Raw genomic sequence first — 18036 nt, 5'->3', positions numbered from 1 at the left:
GCACTTGAGAACCAGGATCGCTGGCTCTGGGCCCAGCCTGCCTCTAAGTCCATGTGACTCTAGACAAGTCATCGGCTTTCAAGGCCAACGTCCCTTGTCTATAAAATGCAAGGGGTGAGAAAGATAACCACCAAGGTTCCTTCCAGCTCTAATACTCAATGCCTCTCTGGCACCAATGAGCATGACCAAGAATGGGTTAAATATTATAATCCAGGAATTTGGGTGAAAGGCAGTGGGAGAGTGGGAGGTGATCTCCCCACAAGATGTTGCTTGTGGTTCATGCCCCCAAGGACTCTAGATGGTCTGAAATTGCCTGGGTCTTTTCCCAAACAGCAATAAGGGAGTGACTGGTGGGAGGAAGCATGCAATGTATTACTAGGATGGAATGAGCTGTTTGATGTCCTGGTGATGAGTCCATCACTTTGAGCCTCTGCAGGGACGGAGTTAGTCTCTCTCATAACCCCCTTCCCACCCTTCTGCATCCTTCTCCCGATGCTTCTCTCCTGCCCCCCAGCCTGACAGACGCCCTCTGCCCCCAGATGTGCGGCATCGCCCTGACGGCAGAGTGCATCTTCTTTGTATCCGACCAGCACAGCCTCTACCCACTGCTTGAAGCCACCGACAACGATGACATCTACGGGGCGGCCTGGATCGGCATGTTTGTGGGCATCTGCCTCTTTTGCCTGTCTGTTCTAGGCATTGTAGGCATCATGAAGTCCAGCAGGAAAATTCTTTTGGCGGTGAGACCTTAAAACTCTCTACAGTTGCTCCTGGACCGATTTTGATGGACTGTTTCTTCTTCCCCAAGCGCAGTGATTTGGCTTGCAGTGGGGTAGGTGGGAACAGAGAGAGCCAGGTGGGGGTGAGAAGGCGCAAAAGACTCTCCTGCAGTGAAGCTTGTCCGTGTGGGGGTAAGGATGCCCTCCACCATTGCAAGTCCAGAAGATTCCAGTACAGAGAACTCACAGAGGAGAAACGTGGGGGTGATCCTGTTGAGAATTTTTCAGATCTGTGCTTCTCCGCCTGGTACCTGCATGCATCCAGCAGGTACAGCCAGAAGCTACATAGGTCAAAAGAGAGACAGCGTGAGAACATGATCATTAGGCTTTTTCCTCTTGACAATAAGGAGTTTAAAGTATTATTTTAATACCAATCAGTCATTCATATCTTTGGATAGAAAATGCAAAATATGCATGCATTTTTAAGAGACAGCATGAGCTTTTTCAGACATTTTTGAGCTTAAGGCTGATGATTTTGTATAATGACCTGCATTTCCCATATTTTGTATTCACTCTACTCTTCAGGGACCCTAGAAAACCTTGACACGCAGCACTATAGAGCACAGCGTCGGCCCCACCTGCCTGTGGAACCTCTAACACTACGCAGCCGCAGAGGCTTCAGCCCTAAGCCACAGACAGCAAGGTCAATTCCCGGCTTCATAGATGGAAGCAAATTTGCTACCAGCAGAGCTAAGAACCCTTGGGATTGGGTCTAGACTTCTATTCTTGGCCCCCATGCTTAGAACAGTGGTTTTTTCCTCACACTGTGATGGGGTCCCACCCCCACCCCCCAACCTGAAATAACTCTCCTACCCAAGTGCTGCAGGACTTGAGTTACATCTTTATAGATCAAGCCCAGCAACTTAAAGTGCTTGTTGGTTTACTTTTCCTGTGATCTAAACTTTGCCCTGACACCTAGGGAATGCAGAACATTTACATTCTCTGATTCCTTTAGCATGAGTTTGTTCTGGGACAAAAGCACCCACTTGTTCAGGTGGGTAAAGAATGCAGGGAAAGGGAGAGGAGGGGCAGGTATCCCCAGAGACAAGTTTTACCTGCATCCTGGTCTCACCTTGGGCAGCCACGTATACCTGACAAAGCCAGGAGGGAACATTCTTCACTTGTGCCCTGCAAAGAGAAGGAGCAGGGCAGCTGCCAAGGGGCTGGTGGGGAAAAACCCTGCATCCTCAGCACCTCCTTTCTGGAGTGTCCAGCCCCTTGAAGAGGAGCCATCAAAGCCCTTTTTTTCAGTGTGAAAAAGTTGTCATAAGTGTCATGTAGATACTAATAACCCATGCACTAAGCTTTTTTTTCTACAACATTTCAGCTATCAAAAGATTTGATGTATTTATGTTTAATGTATTTTTATATATTTATGTCTGCTAGAAAGTTCAACAAAATACTTTGTTGAACAAAATCCTTTCAATTTTTTTACAAAGGAATAAAGGTGTGATATTTCTCACACTTTTAGGTAAGAGTGTTGAAAGCAATGTAAAATGTTTCCTTTAAAAAGAGCATAGAAGAGGCAAAAAGAATGACAGGCTACCAAATGGGAAAAATCTGTATTTTCAATTTTTTCCCTTTTTAAGAGAAATTCTCATGTTTCCATGGATACAAGTGGATAGATAAAAGGACAAAATCAGGATGGATAATTAGAGTTGTCAACTTAAAGAAATGAATATTATGGTGACAGTATAATGTCCTCCTCAAGGAGGAAAATAATCCATTTGTTCATTTAAATGTGCAAAATATAATCATGAGAGTATAAAAAAAGCTCTTTTTTTCTTTAAGGATTTTATTTCTAAGTAATTTCTACAGCCAACATGAGCCTCAAACTCACAACCTCAAGATCAAGAGCCACGCGCTCTACCGACTGAGTCAGGCAGGTACCCCCAACCAGCAAAGCTCTTAACAAAAAACAAGGCAGCAAGTGTTATGAGGCCTCTGGAGAAGCTCCTGCTGCTAACTCCCCAGCCAAAGCCTTTCTCTGAGTAGTAGCTGAGTAGTTAGGGCAGGAGAGGGTCCTACTCAGAGAGCCATCCCTGCCCTGGAGAGAGAACAGGTTTCCTTGCCCTCCCCCATGGACACTGACTGCAACGCCCCTTCCCTAGAAGAATCCAGGGAACAAAAGTGAACATGCAGGGTCCAGAAAAGCAAAGACAGACCCTCGCAAATAGTCCTCATCCCAGATTCAGAGGCAACTTGACGTTCAGATATCTTTCAGTCATAAATAGAGGCAGTATGGTGGGGAGGCACCATGCAAAAGCATGTGTGCCCATGTGCGAGTGTGGACACACACACACACACACACACACACAACAGCAACACACAGACACACAGCAGCAACACAGTGAGGTCTGTTCCACTTGCCTGACCCGTACCTGGAAGGCTGGGGCCTGAGAGAAGAGCGCTGGTGAAAGGCAGTGTACCAGGATCCACTCCACTCTAGTGAGACTGGACCTAGTCAGGAGGGACAATGGATATTAAACACGATCTGGTTTATTTTTTTCTGGCCTCTGTAATTCTAAATTTTCAGTAAACTATAAAGAAAACTTCCCTCGGTAAGAAGGAATTTATGGAGCTCTCTGTGGTGTCTGATCCACCAAGACTCTCTTGCCAGCCATTGAACAAACACACATACACACATCAGTTCATTCTCTTGATTTGTTTTTCTCAGTTAAAACAGAAATGTAGGATACAGGACTGAGAAAGCTCTGTATTCAATAGTCGTTTGTTCTCTGGGCATAAGGAGGGAATTGGGCTGATTAGCACCTAGCACCAAGTCCTGCACCAAACAGCTGATCAATGAGTGTTTGTTGAATAATTTCATTAATGACTAGATGGCTATACTTAGATGAATATGCTGAAAGACTATAATAATTATCTTTTTTAAATTCTCTTTTTTGGAGATAAATGTAATTCTTTTTTTCCCATTTGTTTCCCTTCCAGTATTTCATTCTGATGTTTATAGTATATGGCTTTGAAGTGGCATCTTGTATCACAGCAGCCACACAACGAGACTTTGTGAGTACAATTGCAAAAAGCACAGAGCAAAAATGATCATGTAAGTCATCATTATCATTATAACAGCGTAATAGCTGACACGTATTAGGCCCTCAGTCTGTATAGCCACTCTAATATGTGCTTTAATATCATATATAACTTTACTTAATCCTCATTATAACTCTATGAAATAGGTATTATCACTATGGTCACTTTACAGGTAAAGAAATGATACTTAGAAAGGTGAGGTAACTTGTCTGAGGTTACACAGTTGGTAAGTGAAAGAAAAGAGCCCTGAGGGACACCTGGGTGGCTCAGCAGTTGAGCGTCTGCCTTTGGCTCAGGGCATGAGCCTGGGGTCCAGGGATCGAGTCCCATGTCAGGCTTCCCACAGGGAGCCTGCTTCTCCCTCTGCCTGTGTCTCTGCCTCTCTCTGTGTCTCTCATGAATAAATAAATAAAATCTCTTAAAAAAAGAAAAGAGAAGAAAGAAAGAAAGAAAGAAAGAAAGAAAGAAAGAAAGAAAGAAAGAAAGAAAGAAAGAAAGAAAGAAAGAAAGAAAGAAAGAAAGAAAGAAAGAAAGAAAGAAGAAAGAAAGAGAAAGAAAGAAAGAAAAGCAAAAAATGCTGAGTCCAGGAGAGCGACTCTCCGGGCCCATGCGTACACTGCTGTGCTCTTCCCACTGCACTGTGGCCACTGGCCCTGCAATAGGATGATGTCATCCACCACATCTAAGACTTCCTCTCAATTCAGCATCCTGCTTTCTCTCCTTTTCTCCATTTCCTAGCCTAAGCCACCCTAAAATGCCTGTCCACCCTGGACTCACTGGGATTTCTTTGAAGATGATGGGAGGGAGGGCAGGGGTGTCCTTCTTCCTTCATGGGGACTTCAGCCATCCAGAGCGCCCTCACACCCACCCCGTCCCTTTTGGTGCCTCTGAAAAGTTTTGCTCCAAGAGACAATGTTCAGTGCCCCTAGCAACAGGCTGAGAAAATCACTTGGAGTGTGCTAACTCTCCTTTTTTTGTCTCTTCCCACCATAGTTCACACCCAACCTCTTCCTGAAGCAGATGCTGGAGAGGTACCAAAACAGTAGCCCTCCAAACAATGATGACCAATGGAAAAATAATGGAGTCACCAAGACCTGGGACAGACTCATGCTCCAGGTAATGCCTGCAGTCTTGGGGTCATAGCATTCTATACCTAGACCAGTATCCAGAGGGAAGGTTTGGTTGGGAGTAAATATAAAGAGTGAGGACCACTGCCTCTAGGGTGGTTTCCTTCAAAAAGAGATTGGACTGGGGCACCTGTCTGGGTGGCTCAGTGGGTTAAGCATCTGACTTGTGATTTCAGCTCAGGTCATGATCTCAAGGTCATGAGATCAAGCCTTGTGTCGGGCTAGGCGTGGAGCCTACTTAAGATCCTCTCTCTTCTTCTCCCTCTCCCTTTGCCTCTCTCTTCCTTCTCACATAGGCTCTCTCTAAAAAAAGAAAGAAAGAAAGAAAGAAAGAAAGAAAGAAAGAAAGAAAGAAAGAAAGAAAGAAAGAAAGAAAAGAAAGAAAAGAAAAGAAAGAAAGAAAGGGAGAGAGATTGGACATAGGCCAGTTCATTTATTTATCTTATCTATTCCTCTTGTGTGCACATCACTCAGTGGGACTCCTAAGTCTATATTTTATTTTTGAGTGATGATATTGATTAACTTCCATTTAGGGATAATGACGTTGTTAAGAAATTTAGATAAATCACACACCCTCCCTCTTGGAACTCAAGCATCACTTACATTGAAAGAAAATGTTTGCTTCCTCCACACCATAGTGAACTCAAATGGCAATTATTGCCTATTTTGCTTATTTAGTACCTATGGGCTAGTCCTGCCAAGGACCATGGGCTATGACTTGACTTGATTGCCCACTTTTGTCTAACTGGCCATTATCCCTTATATGCAAGTGTACCTTAAATGTCATCAAAAATCCAAGTCTTTCAGAATATCCACTACTGCCCCTATATTGCCTTATGTATACAAATTTCTATCCCTACAAAAGCCCTAATCTGACCCAACTCTCACACTGACCCCTGCTTCCCCTCCCTCTCCACTGACTCACAGTACATCATCAGCAAACTCTCTTATAGCTTCTGACCCGTTTTTGATGTCTCCTTACCCTCTATCCTCTGTCACTTCCTTCATTTACCTGAATATTCTCATTCCAGTCATTCTTTTTACCCCAGTAGGACCTCCGATTCATTGGCCACTGTTTTACTTTCTATCACTCTTCTGACTATAGGTCATGTACTTTTTCCACTCTGTTAGCAAGTACTAAGCTCTTCAAATGAAAATGCAAATCCCCACACATTTGAAAAACCTCCTTACCAACTTTTAAAACCCCAGTCTGAACTTGACCATTTCCCCCCCAAAAGGCTCAGGTCAAAATATGAGATAATTATTTTCCTTTGCAAGATATTTTCCATAATCCAGTGGCAAAGTAGGATATGCCTTAAAGCCAGCTGATTTATCATCAAGTTTGTTTGAAAGTAATTTATTCTGAAAGTGGAGAGGGGCCTGTAGTTCTAATTTCTTCCCCTGAAACATTTTAGCAGAATTTCTACAAAGGAAGGAAAGTGATATGAAGTATGTTTTATTCCCTAACCTCAACTCTATCCAGAGTGTAAGGATATTAGGTATGCGTTCCTTGATCTTCCTCTCCTATGTAGAGGCATAGCTGTTTGCCACCAGGCTTTGTTTTTTTTTTTTTTTCCAGTGTATTTTCTCCCATTATAAAAATAATACATGAGTACTCTAGAAAATGTTAGAAGTGCAGAAATGTAAAACAAGAATTACTCATCACTTCTTTGTCACTAAAAATTGTAATTTTCTGATTCTCAATTTGCTTATATGTCCTATGAGAATAATCATACCTCCCTCACATTGTTGTATCAAGATATTAGTATTAATAATAATTAAGGGTTTACCATGGGCAGACACGGTACTAGAAAGGTCAGGCACATTAGCTAATTTAATCCTCAGAGGAACTCTGAGGACCACGGACTGCGTGAAGGAAACAAGGCCATGTTTTACAGCGAAGGCAAATGAGGCATAGTAGGGAGTTGAACTCATCAGAGGCTAAAGAGCTCATTAGTGGCTAGTAAAGTAACAAATGTTGGAGTATTTTGTAAGCTCTAAAAGGTTATCAATACTCTCAGCCCTTGTTTGGGGAATTTTAGTAAACATAAGATAAGGTACACTTTCCAGGGATCCCTGGGTGGCGCAGCGGTTTGGCGCCTGCCTTTGGCCCAGGGCGCGATCCTGGAGACCCGGGATCGAGTCCCACGTCAGGCTCCCGGTGCATGGAGCCTGCTTCTCCCTCTGCCTGTGTCTCTGCCTCTCTCTCTCTCTCTGTGACTATCATAAATAAATAAAAAAAAATTAAAATAAAATAAAATAAAATGTTTAAAAAAAAAAAAGGTACACTTTCCATATCCTCTTTCTCCATGAAATCTCAGTTGCTACATTGATGGCTCTAGCAAGGAGCATGGAAGAGAATTTTGTATCTCTCCTCTGCTGACAGGACCACTGCTGTGGGGTAAACGGTCCATCAGACTGGCAGAAATATACATCCGCCTTCCGGACTGAGAACAACGATGCCGACTACCCATGGCCTCGTCAGTGCTGTGTGATGAATAATCTTCAAGAACCTCTCAACCTGGAAGCCTGCAAGCTAGGAGTGCCTGGTTACTATCACAAGCAGGTGAGTCCTCTCTGCCCAAGACCTGCCAGCAGGATTTCTGCTCTATATGAGGGAAATGCTATAGGCAATCTAGTCTATTATACCTATTAATTATAGGTAGTAGATTCCGCATCCTTTTTCCTAAACCTCCGTGTCAACTATTCCCTTCCCTGTGAGTAAAATGTGAATGCTAATCTCAGGCTGATCAAGGAGAATCTACATTTTAATAAAACTAACAGAACATGAGAATTGCAACAGTGAAGTCCAACTTTGTTTAAATGCAAACTATTTGTACAATAGAATTGGCATTTCAAAAACTATTGCCGTTAAACACAGATTTGTTCTATTTTTGCAACATGTAAATCGGAAGAGGTGTATACAAAAACAATGTTTTGCTAGTGCCAAGGCAATGGCGATTGCTGATGGCAAATGCAGTGATTATATAACCACTTTCATTATTCAGTGGCAATATAAGATAGTTTTAATAAAATATTAAGTTGATGATTTGGGTAGAGGCAGTTTACATACAGATGGTTTCTGAGAAAGTGTTTCCAGCCTGATGAGAAAGATAGAATGATCATGAAAACTAACATTTATTGAGTACTTACTAAAGCCAGATACTAATCCAAGTGCCATCCATATATTAACTCATTTAATGTTCAAAGGTAGGTACCAGGATGAGGAACTTTTATGGATGAGGAACTGAGTTATAAGAAGTACCTTGCCCAAGGTCACTCAGCTAGTAAATAGTTGCATCAGGATTCAAATTCAAGCAGTCTGGCTCTGGAGCCCAGATTGTAAGCCAAGAAAAAACTTGGAAATATTCCCAAAAAGCCTGATGAGAATTCGCATATACTTGTAGTCAGCCTCTGAAATGCTTACGCTGCTCTGCAAGTTTCTGCTTTGAGGAAAGCTGGTTGTGTGCCAATTCATTAAATATTGAGAAATGTCAGACTCCTTAGTCTGGTAGCACATAGTACACAGTGCACTTTCAGAATGAAGGACACTGAAGAGCTGATCATTGTGCCATATCTGGAAGGGTACCTGGACTTGGATTGGTTGCATTAATCCAGAAGAGGACATGGGAGTGATACAGATTATTTTGCAGAGTCCTTCAGAACAATCCTTATTTAGCTTTTCAGCAACATTGTTTTGGTGTCATTTTAATCAGTTACATTCAAACTGCTCTAAAAATTAAATTCATTCCTTATAATCACAATATGCAGTATAATGACCACTCTCAGGAGTAATAAATGCTTTCAGTATTTCAACCTTGGCACGAGCCCACACAAACGTGTCTTGATTGGATTGGGTTGCATATAAACCATATCATCTCTGTGAAAGGGACAATTTGCCCTCAGATAATCCGTATATCTCCCTAGAACAGTAATGTTCTTTTTTTTTTTTTTAAGATTTTATTCATTTATTCACGAGAGACACACAGAGAGGCAGAGGCAGGGGAAGCAGGCGCCATGCAAGGAGCCCGATATGGGACCCGATCCCAGGACCCACAGGATCACGCCCTGAGCCAAAGGGAACGCTCAACCACTGAGTGACCCAGGTGTCCCGGACATGTAATGTTCAGTAGTGAGGGACCTCTGCATGAGTTTTGATAACCCTTCCCACCTCCTCCCATAGGGTTCCTTGGCCTTGCCTGTCCTAAACATTTTTACCTCCTCTACCCACCAAATACACCACAACTACAAACTTACCATCATGCAGCCCTACTCCCCTGCCAAGTCTTGCACTTGAAATTCCTCTCTGTGCCCAGCTCCCCATGCTCCCATTGTCTCAATCTCTCATTCTTCACCCTCAACATGATCTCTTATCTACTAGCCCTTTCCACTTCTCCCTCTCCTGGCCCCCAGATTCCCACACACCACTGTTCTTTCTGAGTTCTAGGTCCTGCTAATCCTCCTATAGCAGACCTTTTTCCCCCAAGGAAAATATGCCACCTTCATATACTTTATGGCAGTTGACCCCTTGAGCCATTGTGTAAGTATTTGCTCCCAAGTCTATTTCTTCTGAGTCTCCTTGAGGACCATGCATTACTCAATTCTGGATCTTCAGTACTTCACACCTCCTGCCTGGCTCAGAGCAGTCACTGAGAAATGTTGGGTGGATGGGTGGGTGGGTGATTGAAGAGGGGAATGACTCTTGCCTATCCATGTTGTAGCTTTTTGAAATCTACGTTGCGTAAATGAAGGCTAACAAAATCAGGGATATCATCATAAGTGTGGGGGAAAAAACTAACCAGAATTTCACATAGCATGTCAGAGGCAGATATTTGTATTCTTACTCATGGTCCATCTGCCGCAGAAATGCTATGTGCAAATTCTGATTATGGTACTTCAAGAACATTATCACAGAACTAAGGAGATCAAGAGATGGACTGTTACAATGATTTTTTTAAAAAGCTAATTAATTAATTAATTAATTAAAAATAAAAAAATAAAAGCATCATGATAAGGAACTGAATTAGAAGAGGTGAAAAAACTGGGGCTTTATCTGTGATTTCCATGAGAACAATACCCATGTTTGTCTGGTCACCGCTGAGCCCCCAGCCCAGGGCCTAGCACCTGACATAAGTGGGTTCTTATACATATTAGGACAAACAACCACCTCACCTCCCAGGATTGTCAGGAGGATCAGTGAGTGTTGGATAGAGGAGTGTTTGTGAGCTACTGTGTCACAAATGATACTGTTGTAATCATGACTTCATATCCTGCTCCATCCATTCTATGAATGTTTATTAGGTGCCTACTTTGTACCGGGCACTTGTGCTGGGTTCCAGAGATTCAGCAATGAGCACAATAAGATCCCTGCCCACGACTTGTGCTGTAGCAGGGGAGAGAGAGACCAAACAAGTTACCAAACAAATACATGACAAACTCCAGGTGGTGATAAATGCCACGAGCAAGAAGTAAAGCAGGGAAAGCATACTGGGAAAGAACAGGGGAAAGAGTGGTGTTTTCTATAGGGCTAAGGGAAGTCTTTGTTGGGATAATATTTGCAGAGTTCTGAATTAAGTGAGGAAATGATATGCTCCCTTAAAGATCGGAGAACAGAGTTCTGAGCAAAGGAAGCAGCAAGTGCAAAGGCCCCAAAGGGGAGCGTTCTTAGCTTTTTATAGAACATTAAAGGACGTCAGCATGGCAAGGTCAGAATGAGTGAAGAGTAGATGGGGCACCTGGGTGGCTCGGTCAGTTAAGTGTCTGTGTTCAGCTCAGGTCATGATCTCGGGGTCCTGGGATTGAGCCCGTGTGGGGCTCCCTGCTCAGGAGGGGTCTACTTCCCTCTCCCTCTGCCTCTCCCTCCAGCTTGTGCTCATGCTCTCACTCTCTCTTCCAAATAAATAAATTTTTTTAAAAAGAAAGAAGACGGCAAGGATACTTTAGATTTTGTAGGGCTTTGAATCAGTAAGGAAAGATCACTCTTAGGAAAAACAATGAAAAATATGTATACAAAATTAGGTACAGGGCCTTGAAATGGGCTTGTGAGTAAGCAGCCCTGAAGCTTAAGCTCATTAGCTTCACAGGGAAGCAGCCTTTGGTAGAGGAAGCGGGGGTCAGAGAGGGAGGCAGAGCCACATCTGAGAGGGCCCCATAGGCCAGCGTGAGAACTCAGAATTTCATTGTAAGGATGGCAAAAGCCATTTCTTTTGAGCAGGGATTTGAAGTGATCCAATTTATGTTTGACAAGCATCCCTCTGGCACTGTATAAATAAATAGGATGCCAACAGTGGACTCAGGACCCAGGGAGACCAGGTAAGAGGCTGTTGTAGTAATTCTGGAAGGAGACCACAGTGGACCAAGGCGAGCAGGAAGTAATAAGTGTTTGGATTTTATACATATACATTATATATTTCAATATTTATTTATTTATATATATATTTTTAAAGATTTATTTGTTTATTCATGAGAGACACAGAGAGAGGCAGAAACATAGGCAGAAGGAGAAGCAGGCTCCCTGTGGGGAACCCGATATGGGACTTGATCCCAGGACCCCAAGATCACAACCTGAGCTGAAGGCAGATGCTCAGCCAAGGAGCCACCCAGGCGCCCCTGGATTTGAGATATTTTAAAGTAGACCCAAAAGGTTTTGCCTAAGTATTTGGTGTTGGATAAGAGAAGAACAGTTAAAGATAATTTGAAAATTTCTTACTTGAGCACGTAGATGAATGGAGATGCCTATAACATAGAGGAGAGTACATGAGGGAGAAATAAAGGCTTAGCAAAGGCAGGGTTTGTAAGTGGGTTAACAAGGGCCTGGAGCTGGGTCAGAAAAGATGGAACCCCAAGTGGTCACCTGTAGCCACTGGGCAGGCCTAACCATCCAGGTCAGCCTTTTAAGGACATTTCCCTCTGGACCTCAGTGGTCCACGGAACCACCGGCTACTGCATTTCCTAGACTTCTCCCAGGCTTCAGCTCAGGTCACTCAAAGGGCAGCTCTAACCCCATGTGTGTGTGTTACTCCAGCACTTTGCATGGTGACTGGAACAGAGTGTGCCACATATAAAAATTCACAGGATTATAGCATGCATGGATGAATAATTTGATTAATAAAAAATGAATCAGGGATGCCTGGGTGGCTCAGTGGTTGAGCCTCTGCCTTGGGTTCAGGTCATGATCCTGGGGTCCTGGGATGGAGTCCCACAGCAGGCTCCTTGTGGGGAGCCTGCTTCTCCCTCTGCCTGTGTCCCTGTGTCTCTCATAAATAAATAAAAAATCTTTTAAAAAAATAAAATTAAAAATGAATCACTTGCATGCACACCGTGGCTTCTCAAGATCTCACTAGAATGCAGTAAAGATATGTTGAAATATGATAGCAAATGAGAATTTAGGACGTGTGAAACAGGGGTTCCTTTAATGGTTAAAAAAACAAACCCTCTGAGGTTCATGGACCAGAAGCACTTTTCCTTAAGAACAGACAAATCAAAAAGTAACTCTGCCCTTAAAAAAAAAAAAAACGCCGAAAAAATCTTTAGGGAGAGAAAAATACTCAGATTTTATTAGGAATACTTTACATTGTACTTTATACTACAACGAAAAAAAAAAGAATACTTTTTTTTTTTGCCCACCTATTCAATATGAAAATATGTTAGCCTAAAATAGCAGCACCTTTGTTAGACTGAGTGATAAAGACACAAAATACTGTGATACAGAGTAGTTGTTGGGCAGCACTATTTCTAGTCTCCAGCAAAGCCCCATTAGCGTGTGGCTGTCCACAGGGATGTGGAAATAGTATGTGAAACTGGACTTTGGAACAGTATCGATCCAGATAGAAATGTCCTTTCTACCCATCTCTTAACATCTTTTTCTCTGGTTCCTCTCACCCCCGTGTGGGATCACCGACTCCCCCAGGGCTGCTATGAACTGATCTCTGGACCTATGAACCGACACGCCTGGGGGGTCGCCTGGTTTGGATTTGCCATTCTCTGCTGGACTGTGAGTATCTCCCTGCACATGAAAAGGAGAGAGCTGGAGATCGCCCCTGGTTAGCCCAACCATACTAGACAGTCTGGAAACAAAACCTTAGGCCTGAGGGCTTAGTCAGGAAGCGGCTGGCACCGACCAAGGACGCTGGATCCCACTGGCAGGTGGAGCATTTGTATCCGCTGGAGGGGAAAGGGTGCAGATCCGCTCCTCGATGGGGGAGCACTTGCTGCTGTTCAGCTCTCCAGATCTCATTAATTCCTCAATTCATTATGGTTAGATACCAAGGATATCTAAGTGGTTAGATACCACTTCCTGAGGAAGCTTGGAGCAAAGAAAACATGCCTGGGTGGGCCCCAACCTCTGAGATTCTGATTCAATGGATCCAGGGCAGGACCTAGGCATTTAAAAAAAAAAATTTTTTTCCCTTATGATTCTAAATTTGCTGTCAGGATTAAAAGCAATTACATTCGGGAAGCAGTTCTAAACTTTTGGTTTCAGAACCCCTTTACACTCTCAAGAATTATTGAGGACTCCAACAAGCTTTTATTTATTTATGGGGGCTATATCTATTTGTATTTACCCTATTGGAAATTAACCCAGAATTTTAAAAAATACTAATTCATTTAAAATAACGATAATAAACTAATTACATGTTACCATTAACAATATATTTGTGTAGAAAAAGTGACTATTTTCTAAAACATTTTGAAAAAAAAGTGAGAAAAGTAGCATTGTTTTACGTTTTTAAGGGTATCTTCTGATTTTAATAGATGTATCTGATTTTAATAGGAGACAGCTGGTCCTCCTATTTGCTTCTCCACTTAATCTGTTGTAGTATGTTGCTTAGGTTGAAGGATTTGAAAAAATCCATCCCCACACTGATAGGTAGTTGGAAAAAAACCAGGAATGTTTGGGTAGCCTTATCTAAAGATAATTGTGATCATTCTCCTTTGGCACTATACAAAACTTGACAACTAGTAGTTTCTTAAAATGTGGAATCTAAAACTATGACAACAAGCTTTTCAGAATCTATTATATTAAAATATATTCACCTTGGTTTGTCTTGCAGTTTGCATAAATCTTTTTACCCATTCATGATTCTATAACATCATGCATTGGTCATTTGGGAAAATACTGGTTCACTGCGTTATGTGATCTTCCAAATGTAGACTGAATGCTTTACGCACTACCAGGAAATCACATCTGTTGCTATTGCCACATTGGAAAGGACCTCAATCACGGGGATGCTCTCAGCCCATCATGGCAGAAACACACGTTGCCTGATTTTTGCCTGTGCGCCCAAATTTATCACTGGCAATAGATATTGTCAGTTGTTTTCCTCGAAGTGACATACTCGCTTTGTGAATTTTTGAGAAAATGCCAGCCAGATGCCCAATCTGAATAACCATAGCTTGTCTGTTAGTTTTTTTTTTTCAAGTAAAAATCGTGTTTCATGATAAAATGGCTAGTTCACTACACAACTTAAACAGTCACACAACTGCCTCTCCTTAAGCCAACCATCAGATTTCAGTATGCAACAAAACTGCTTTATGCATATTTTCTGTTGCAAGAATATGAAAAAGATGTATTTTCAGGGGCACCTGGGTGGCACAGTGGGTTAGGTGTTTGACTCCTGATTGCGGCTCAGGTCATTTTAGGGTCATGAGATCGAGTTCCATGTTGGGCTCCCCCTGCCCTCTCCCCTGCAACCCCCCTCCCCACCCCCCTGCTCTGCTGGGGGGGGAGTTTGCTTGAAATTCTCTGTCTTTCCGTCTGCAGCCCCTACCCCACATGCACATGAGCGTACGCTCTCTCTCTCTCTCTCTCTCTCTCTCTCAAATAATCTCTTTTTAAAATATTTTATTTATTTGAGAGAAAGAATGACAGAGAGACAGCATGTGCACGAGCTGGGGAGAGGAGCAGAGGGAGAGGGAGAAGCTGTCTTCCCACTGAGCAGGGAGCCCAACATGGGGCTGGAACCCAGGACCTCAGGATCATGACCTGAGCCAAAGGCAGACACTTAACTGACTGAGCCACCCAGGTGCCCCAATAAATAAATCTTTTTTTAAAAACCGTGTATAGGGGCAGCCCCGGTGGCGCAGTGGTTTAGCGCTGCCTGCAGCCCAGGGTGTGATTCTGGGGACCCGGGATCGAGTCCCACGTCGGGCTCCTGCATGGTGCCTGCTTCTCCCTCTGCCTGTGTGTGTGTATCTCTCTCTGTCTCTATGAATAAATAAATAAAATCTTAAAAAAAAAATAAAAATAAAAAAATAAAATAAATAAAAATAAAAACCAAAGGTAAACATTTAATAAAAATCAAAGGTAAACATTTAAAAAATCAAAGGTAAACATAAAAATCAAAGGTAAACATTTAATAAAATGGGTAATTCTTACTGCTTCATCAAAAACAACTCCAAAATTCTAAAACTCTAAATCTTTTAACCTACTCTTTTTTTTTTTTTTTTGGACTGCAAGTACATAGCAGTGAGTACACTGACTACTAACACAGTTTAGTGCCTCTGCCTCGAATCCTGCCAAGACGCCAGCTGTTTTACCTTCCACTGTCTTTGCACCATCAGCACAAATGTGGAAAACAGTAAAAAGGGCAAATAGAGTCTCAATATTATTATGCAAATGGTCTTAACATCGTGGACACCTGCAAGGGTCCCTTAGGTGTGTGCCCGCCACACTTTAGGGAATGCTGGGTTTGGGGTGAGAAGCTGAGTGAGGCAGGAAGGAAGGGAAAATGAACTCCCCTGAGAGGTCTTCTGCGGTCTCTCACCTGCCCTCAGGAACTCCCACAACACCCTGCACACACCTGTCCTGTCACTGTCGCTCCACCACTGAGAGCCAGCTGCCCTCTGTACCCCCGGGGCCTAGCAGAGCACCTAGCAAGTGTCTGACAGTTTGTCAAATGAATGGAAAATGGTAACAGTGAAGTTTCTATTGGTGCCATGCTAGCAGGAACTGTGGGATAATGTTGAAAGGCCCCTATGGATCTTAGAACTCCAGACCAGTGGAAACCCTGGACATTTTCACAAGCATCAAACGGACTCTGAATTTAGTAAGTCTCTTTGAAATTCCAAAGAGGGAAGCAAAAGGAACTCAATGTATTGAAGACCTGCTCTGGGCAAGGCATCGTATCCAATCCTTTTAGCATGAATTCCCCACAACAGCCGGGTAGGCAGCCAGTCTCCGTGGATACAAGCTCCTTACCTTCTCTGTGCCTTGGTGTCTTCATAGGGTTCAGGAAGCATTCAGGGGTGTTATATGGGTAGCCCCAGAACAGTGCCTGTTGTATAGAAAATTGTCAAAAAAAAAAAAAAAAAAAACACCAGACGTTAGTGGTAATGGTATTTCTTTCTCATTCCAGCATCTAACTCTGGGGTAGGTGAAGAATAATACCATCATGACTCTCCAGATGCAGGGAGCGGGTGGCAGAGGTGCCACAGGACCCAGATACTCTAACCCCTTGCCTGAGTCAAATACCTTGAGTTCCATGGCATTCTTCAGGAGCTGCTCTTCTAGGTCATGAGCATTTTGGGGAAAAGAGGGAGTCCTGTGGGAGGAGAGGTTCGGCACTGGAAAGCAAGAAACCTGTACCTCCAAATGGCCCATACAAGAATTAGGAACACCCTGGAAGGTCATTAGCCCTGATGGGAAGAAGAAAGAACTTCCCCATGGGGCTGGCTTAGCGCAGACTGGGAGGCACAACCTCAGCAGCCAGGTAATTAATTCTAGGGCAGATTGGGGCAGGAAAGTGAGGAATGGGATGTGATCCCTGAGTGGCAGGATGGTGACCTCTGCCCCATGAGGCTTCTTAAGGCGACTCTTAAAACTTCGGCATCATCTAAGCCCGAGTGAACCCAACATCCTTTTTTCCCCCAAGTATGTGATGTTTCTAAAATAATTCCTTATTTTTCCCCCTTTGTTTTCTAGTTTTGGGTTCTCCTGGGTACCATGTTCTACTGGAGCAGAATTGAATATTAAGAGCACGGCATGACCACCCACCGCCCTCCTGCAGGCCCACACCTGTGCCCAGGCGGCCTCCTCACTGGGTCTGGCTCCCCTGGGCGCTCAGCCTCTCCAGATTCTCACTAGTGTTCTCAGCCCCGTCAAGGCTTCTGCAACATTCTTATAGACAGTAGGAAAGACCTGAGAAAGTCAATAACTACCTCCAGCTCTGCTTATTTTTAACACGGGGGCAGGGAGCCATCCACCAGAACCCTGTTATCACTGCGAGCGCCTGACACCCCAAGTCTGCACTTGCACAGCAAACTTGCATGCATTGCACCCTGCTTTCCAAGAGATGTGCAAAGGGTTTCATTTATCTCCATCTTGCCCAGGTGAGAAAACTAAGGAAAAAGTTGCTGAGAAAAGTCTTTGGCCTTTGCTCTAGGGTGGCTCCCATCACACAGACACAAGTGACCCCTTAAAAGCCACCCGAGGACCCCGTTGTTCTCCAGGACGATGTCTGACCTTGAGTTACTGGTGGTTGAAACTTCGTCTCGGACACGGCAGGGTGACATGTGTGTCGTCCCATGAACTAGATGTGGACTTCTGGGGACAGAGTCAGGCCTGTCCTATAGTTAGCAGTCTCCACTTGAAACGCCTTTCAAACAGGAGACCAGCAAGCTGGAGAGTAGCGACGTGATCTATGGTGATTTCTGTTACTGTCGAAATATTTCTTTTCTGAACTATGTTTCCATCTGTGGTCCTGAAAGAAATTCTTATAATTCAGTATTTGTCTGGTCTTACAAATAAAGAGGGCTTTCAATATGTTCACTCTCTTTTGTTTTTACCGGTGGCATAATTGGTCACATACAAGTGTAACAAAATGAGTGTTTTAACAGAAGAGCCTTTTGGGCTCATTGGAATGAAAGTTTAGGAGAGGGAAATGCAACCGGGTGAGGCTTCCTGCTGGATGCCCTGTGCCCTGCTGTATGGCTAAATGGTTGGAACTTCTAAATTTACTTTTACTTTTCACTCCTGCGTGTAGCCCAGTAGTGGTGATGGAGCTACAGCTCCTTAGCCCTTTTCCTCCTGCAGTGGAAGCATCCGGAACTTCCAACCACTGAACTATGTCCCCTTGTGA

The 18036-nt window shown here is 43.4% G+C and overlaps 1 protein-coding gene across 2 annotated transcripts in view; it reads left to right on the top strand.

Moving 5' to 3' along the window:
• The window catches only part of UPK1B (uroplakin 1B), a 28948-nt gene extending 11228 nt beyond the window's left edge, over positions 1-17720 (top strand). The window contains exons 3-8 of one of the 2 annotated variants that reach the window (XM_041723581.1): positions 540-740; positions 3729-3803; positions 4824-4946; positions 7344-7523; positions 12867-12950; positions 16881-17720. In XM_041723581.1, coding sequence (XP_041579515.1) covers positions 540-740; positions 3729-3803; positions 4824-4946; positions 7344-7523; positions 12867-12950; positions 16881-16931 — 714 coding nt within the window. In that variant the 3' untranslated portion in view covers positions 16932-17720. The remainder of the gene's footprint in view (positions 1-539; positions 741-3728; positions 3804-4823; positions 4947-7343; positions 7524-12866; positions 12951-16880) is intronic. The other variant, XM_041723666.1, reaches the window with a different exon arrangement.
• The last annotated feature ends 316 nt before the right edge of the window (positions 17721-18036 follow it).

Source organism: Vulpes lagopus, chromosome 1, assembly GCF_018345385.1.
Source record: "Vulpes lagopus strain Blue_001 chromosome 1, ASM1834538v1, whole genome shotgun sequence".
NCBI classification, from domain to species: domain Eukaryota; kingdom Metazoa; phylum Chordata; class Mammalia; order Carnivora; family Canidae; genus Vulpes; species Vulpes lagopus.
This window is presented reverse-complemented; position numbering and strand designations above follow the sequence as displayed.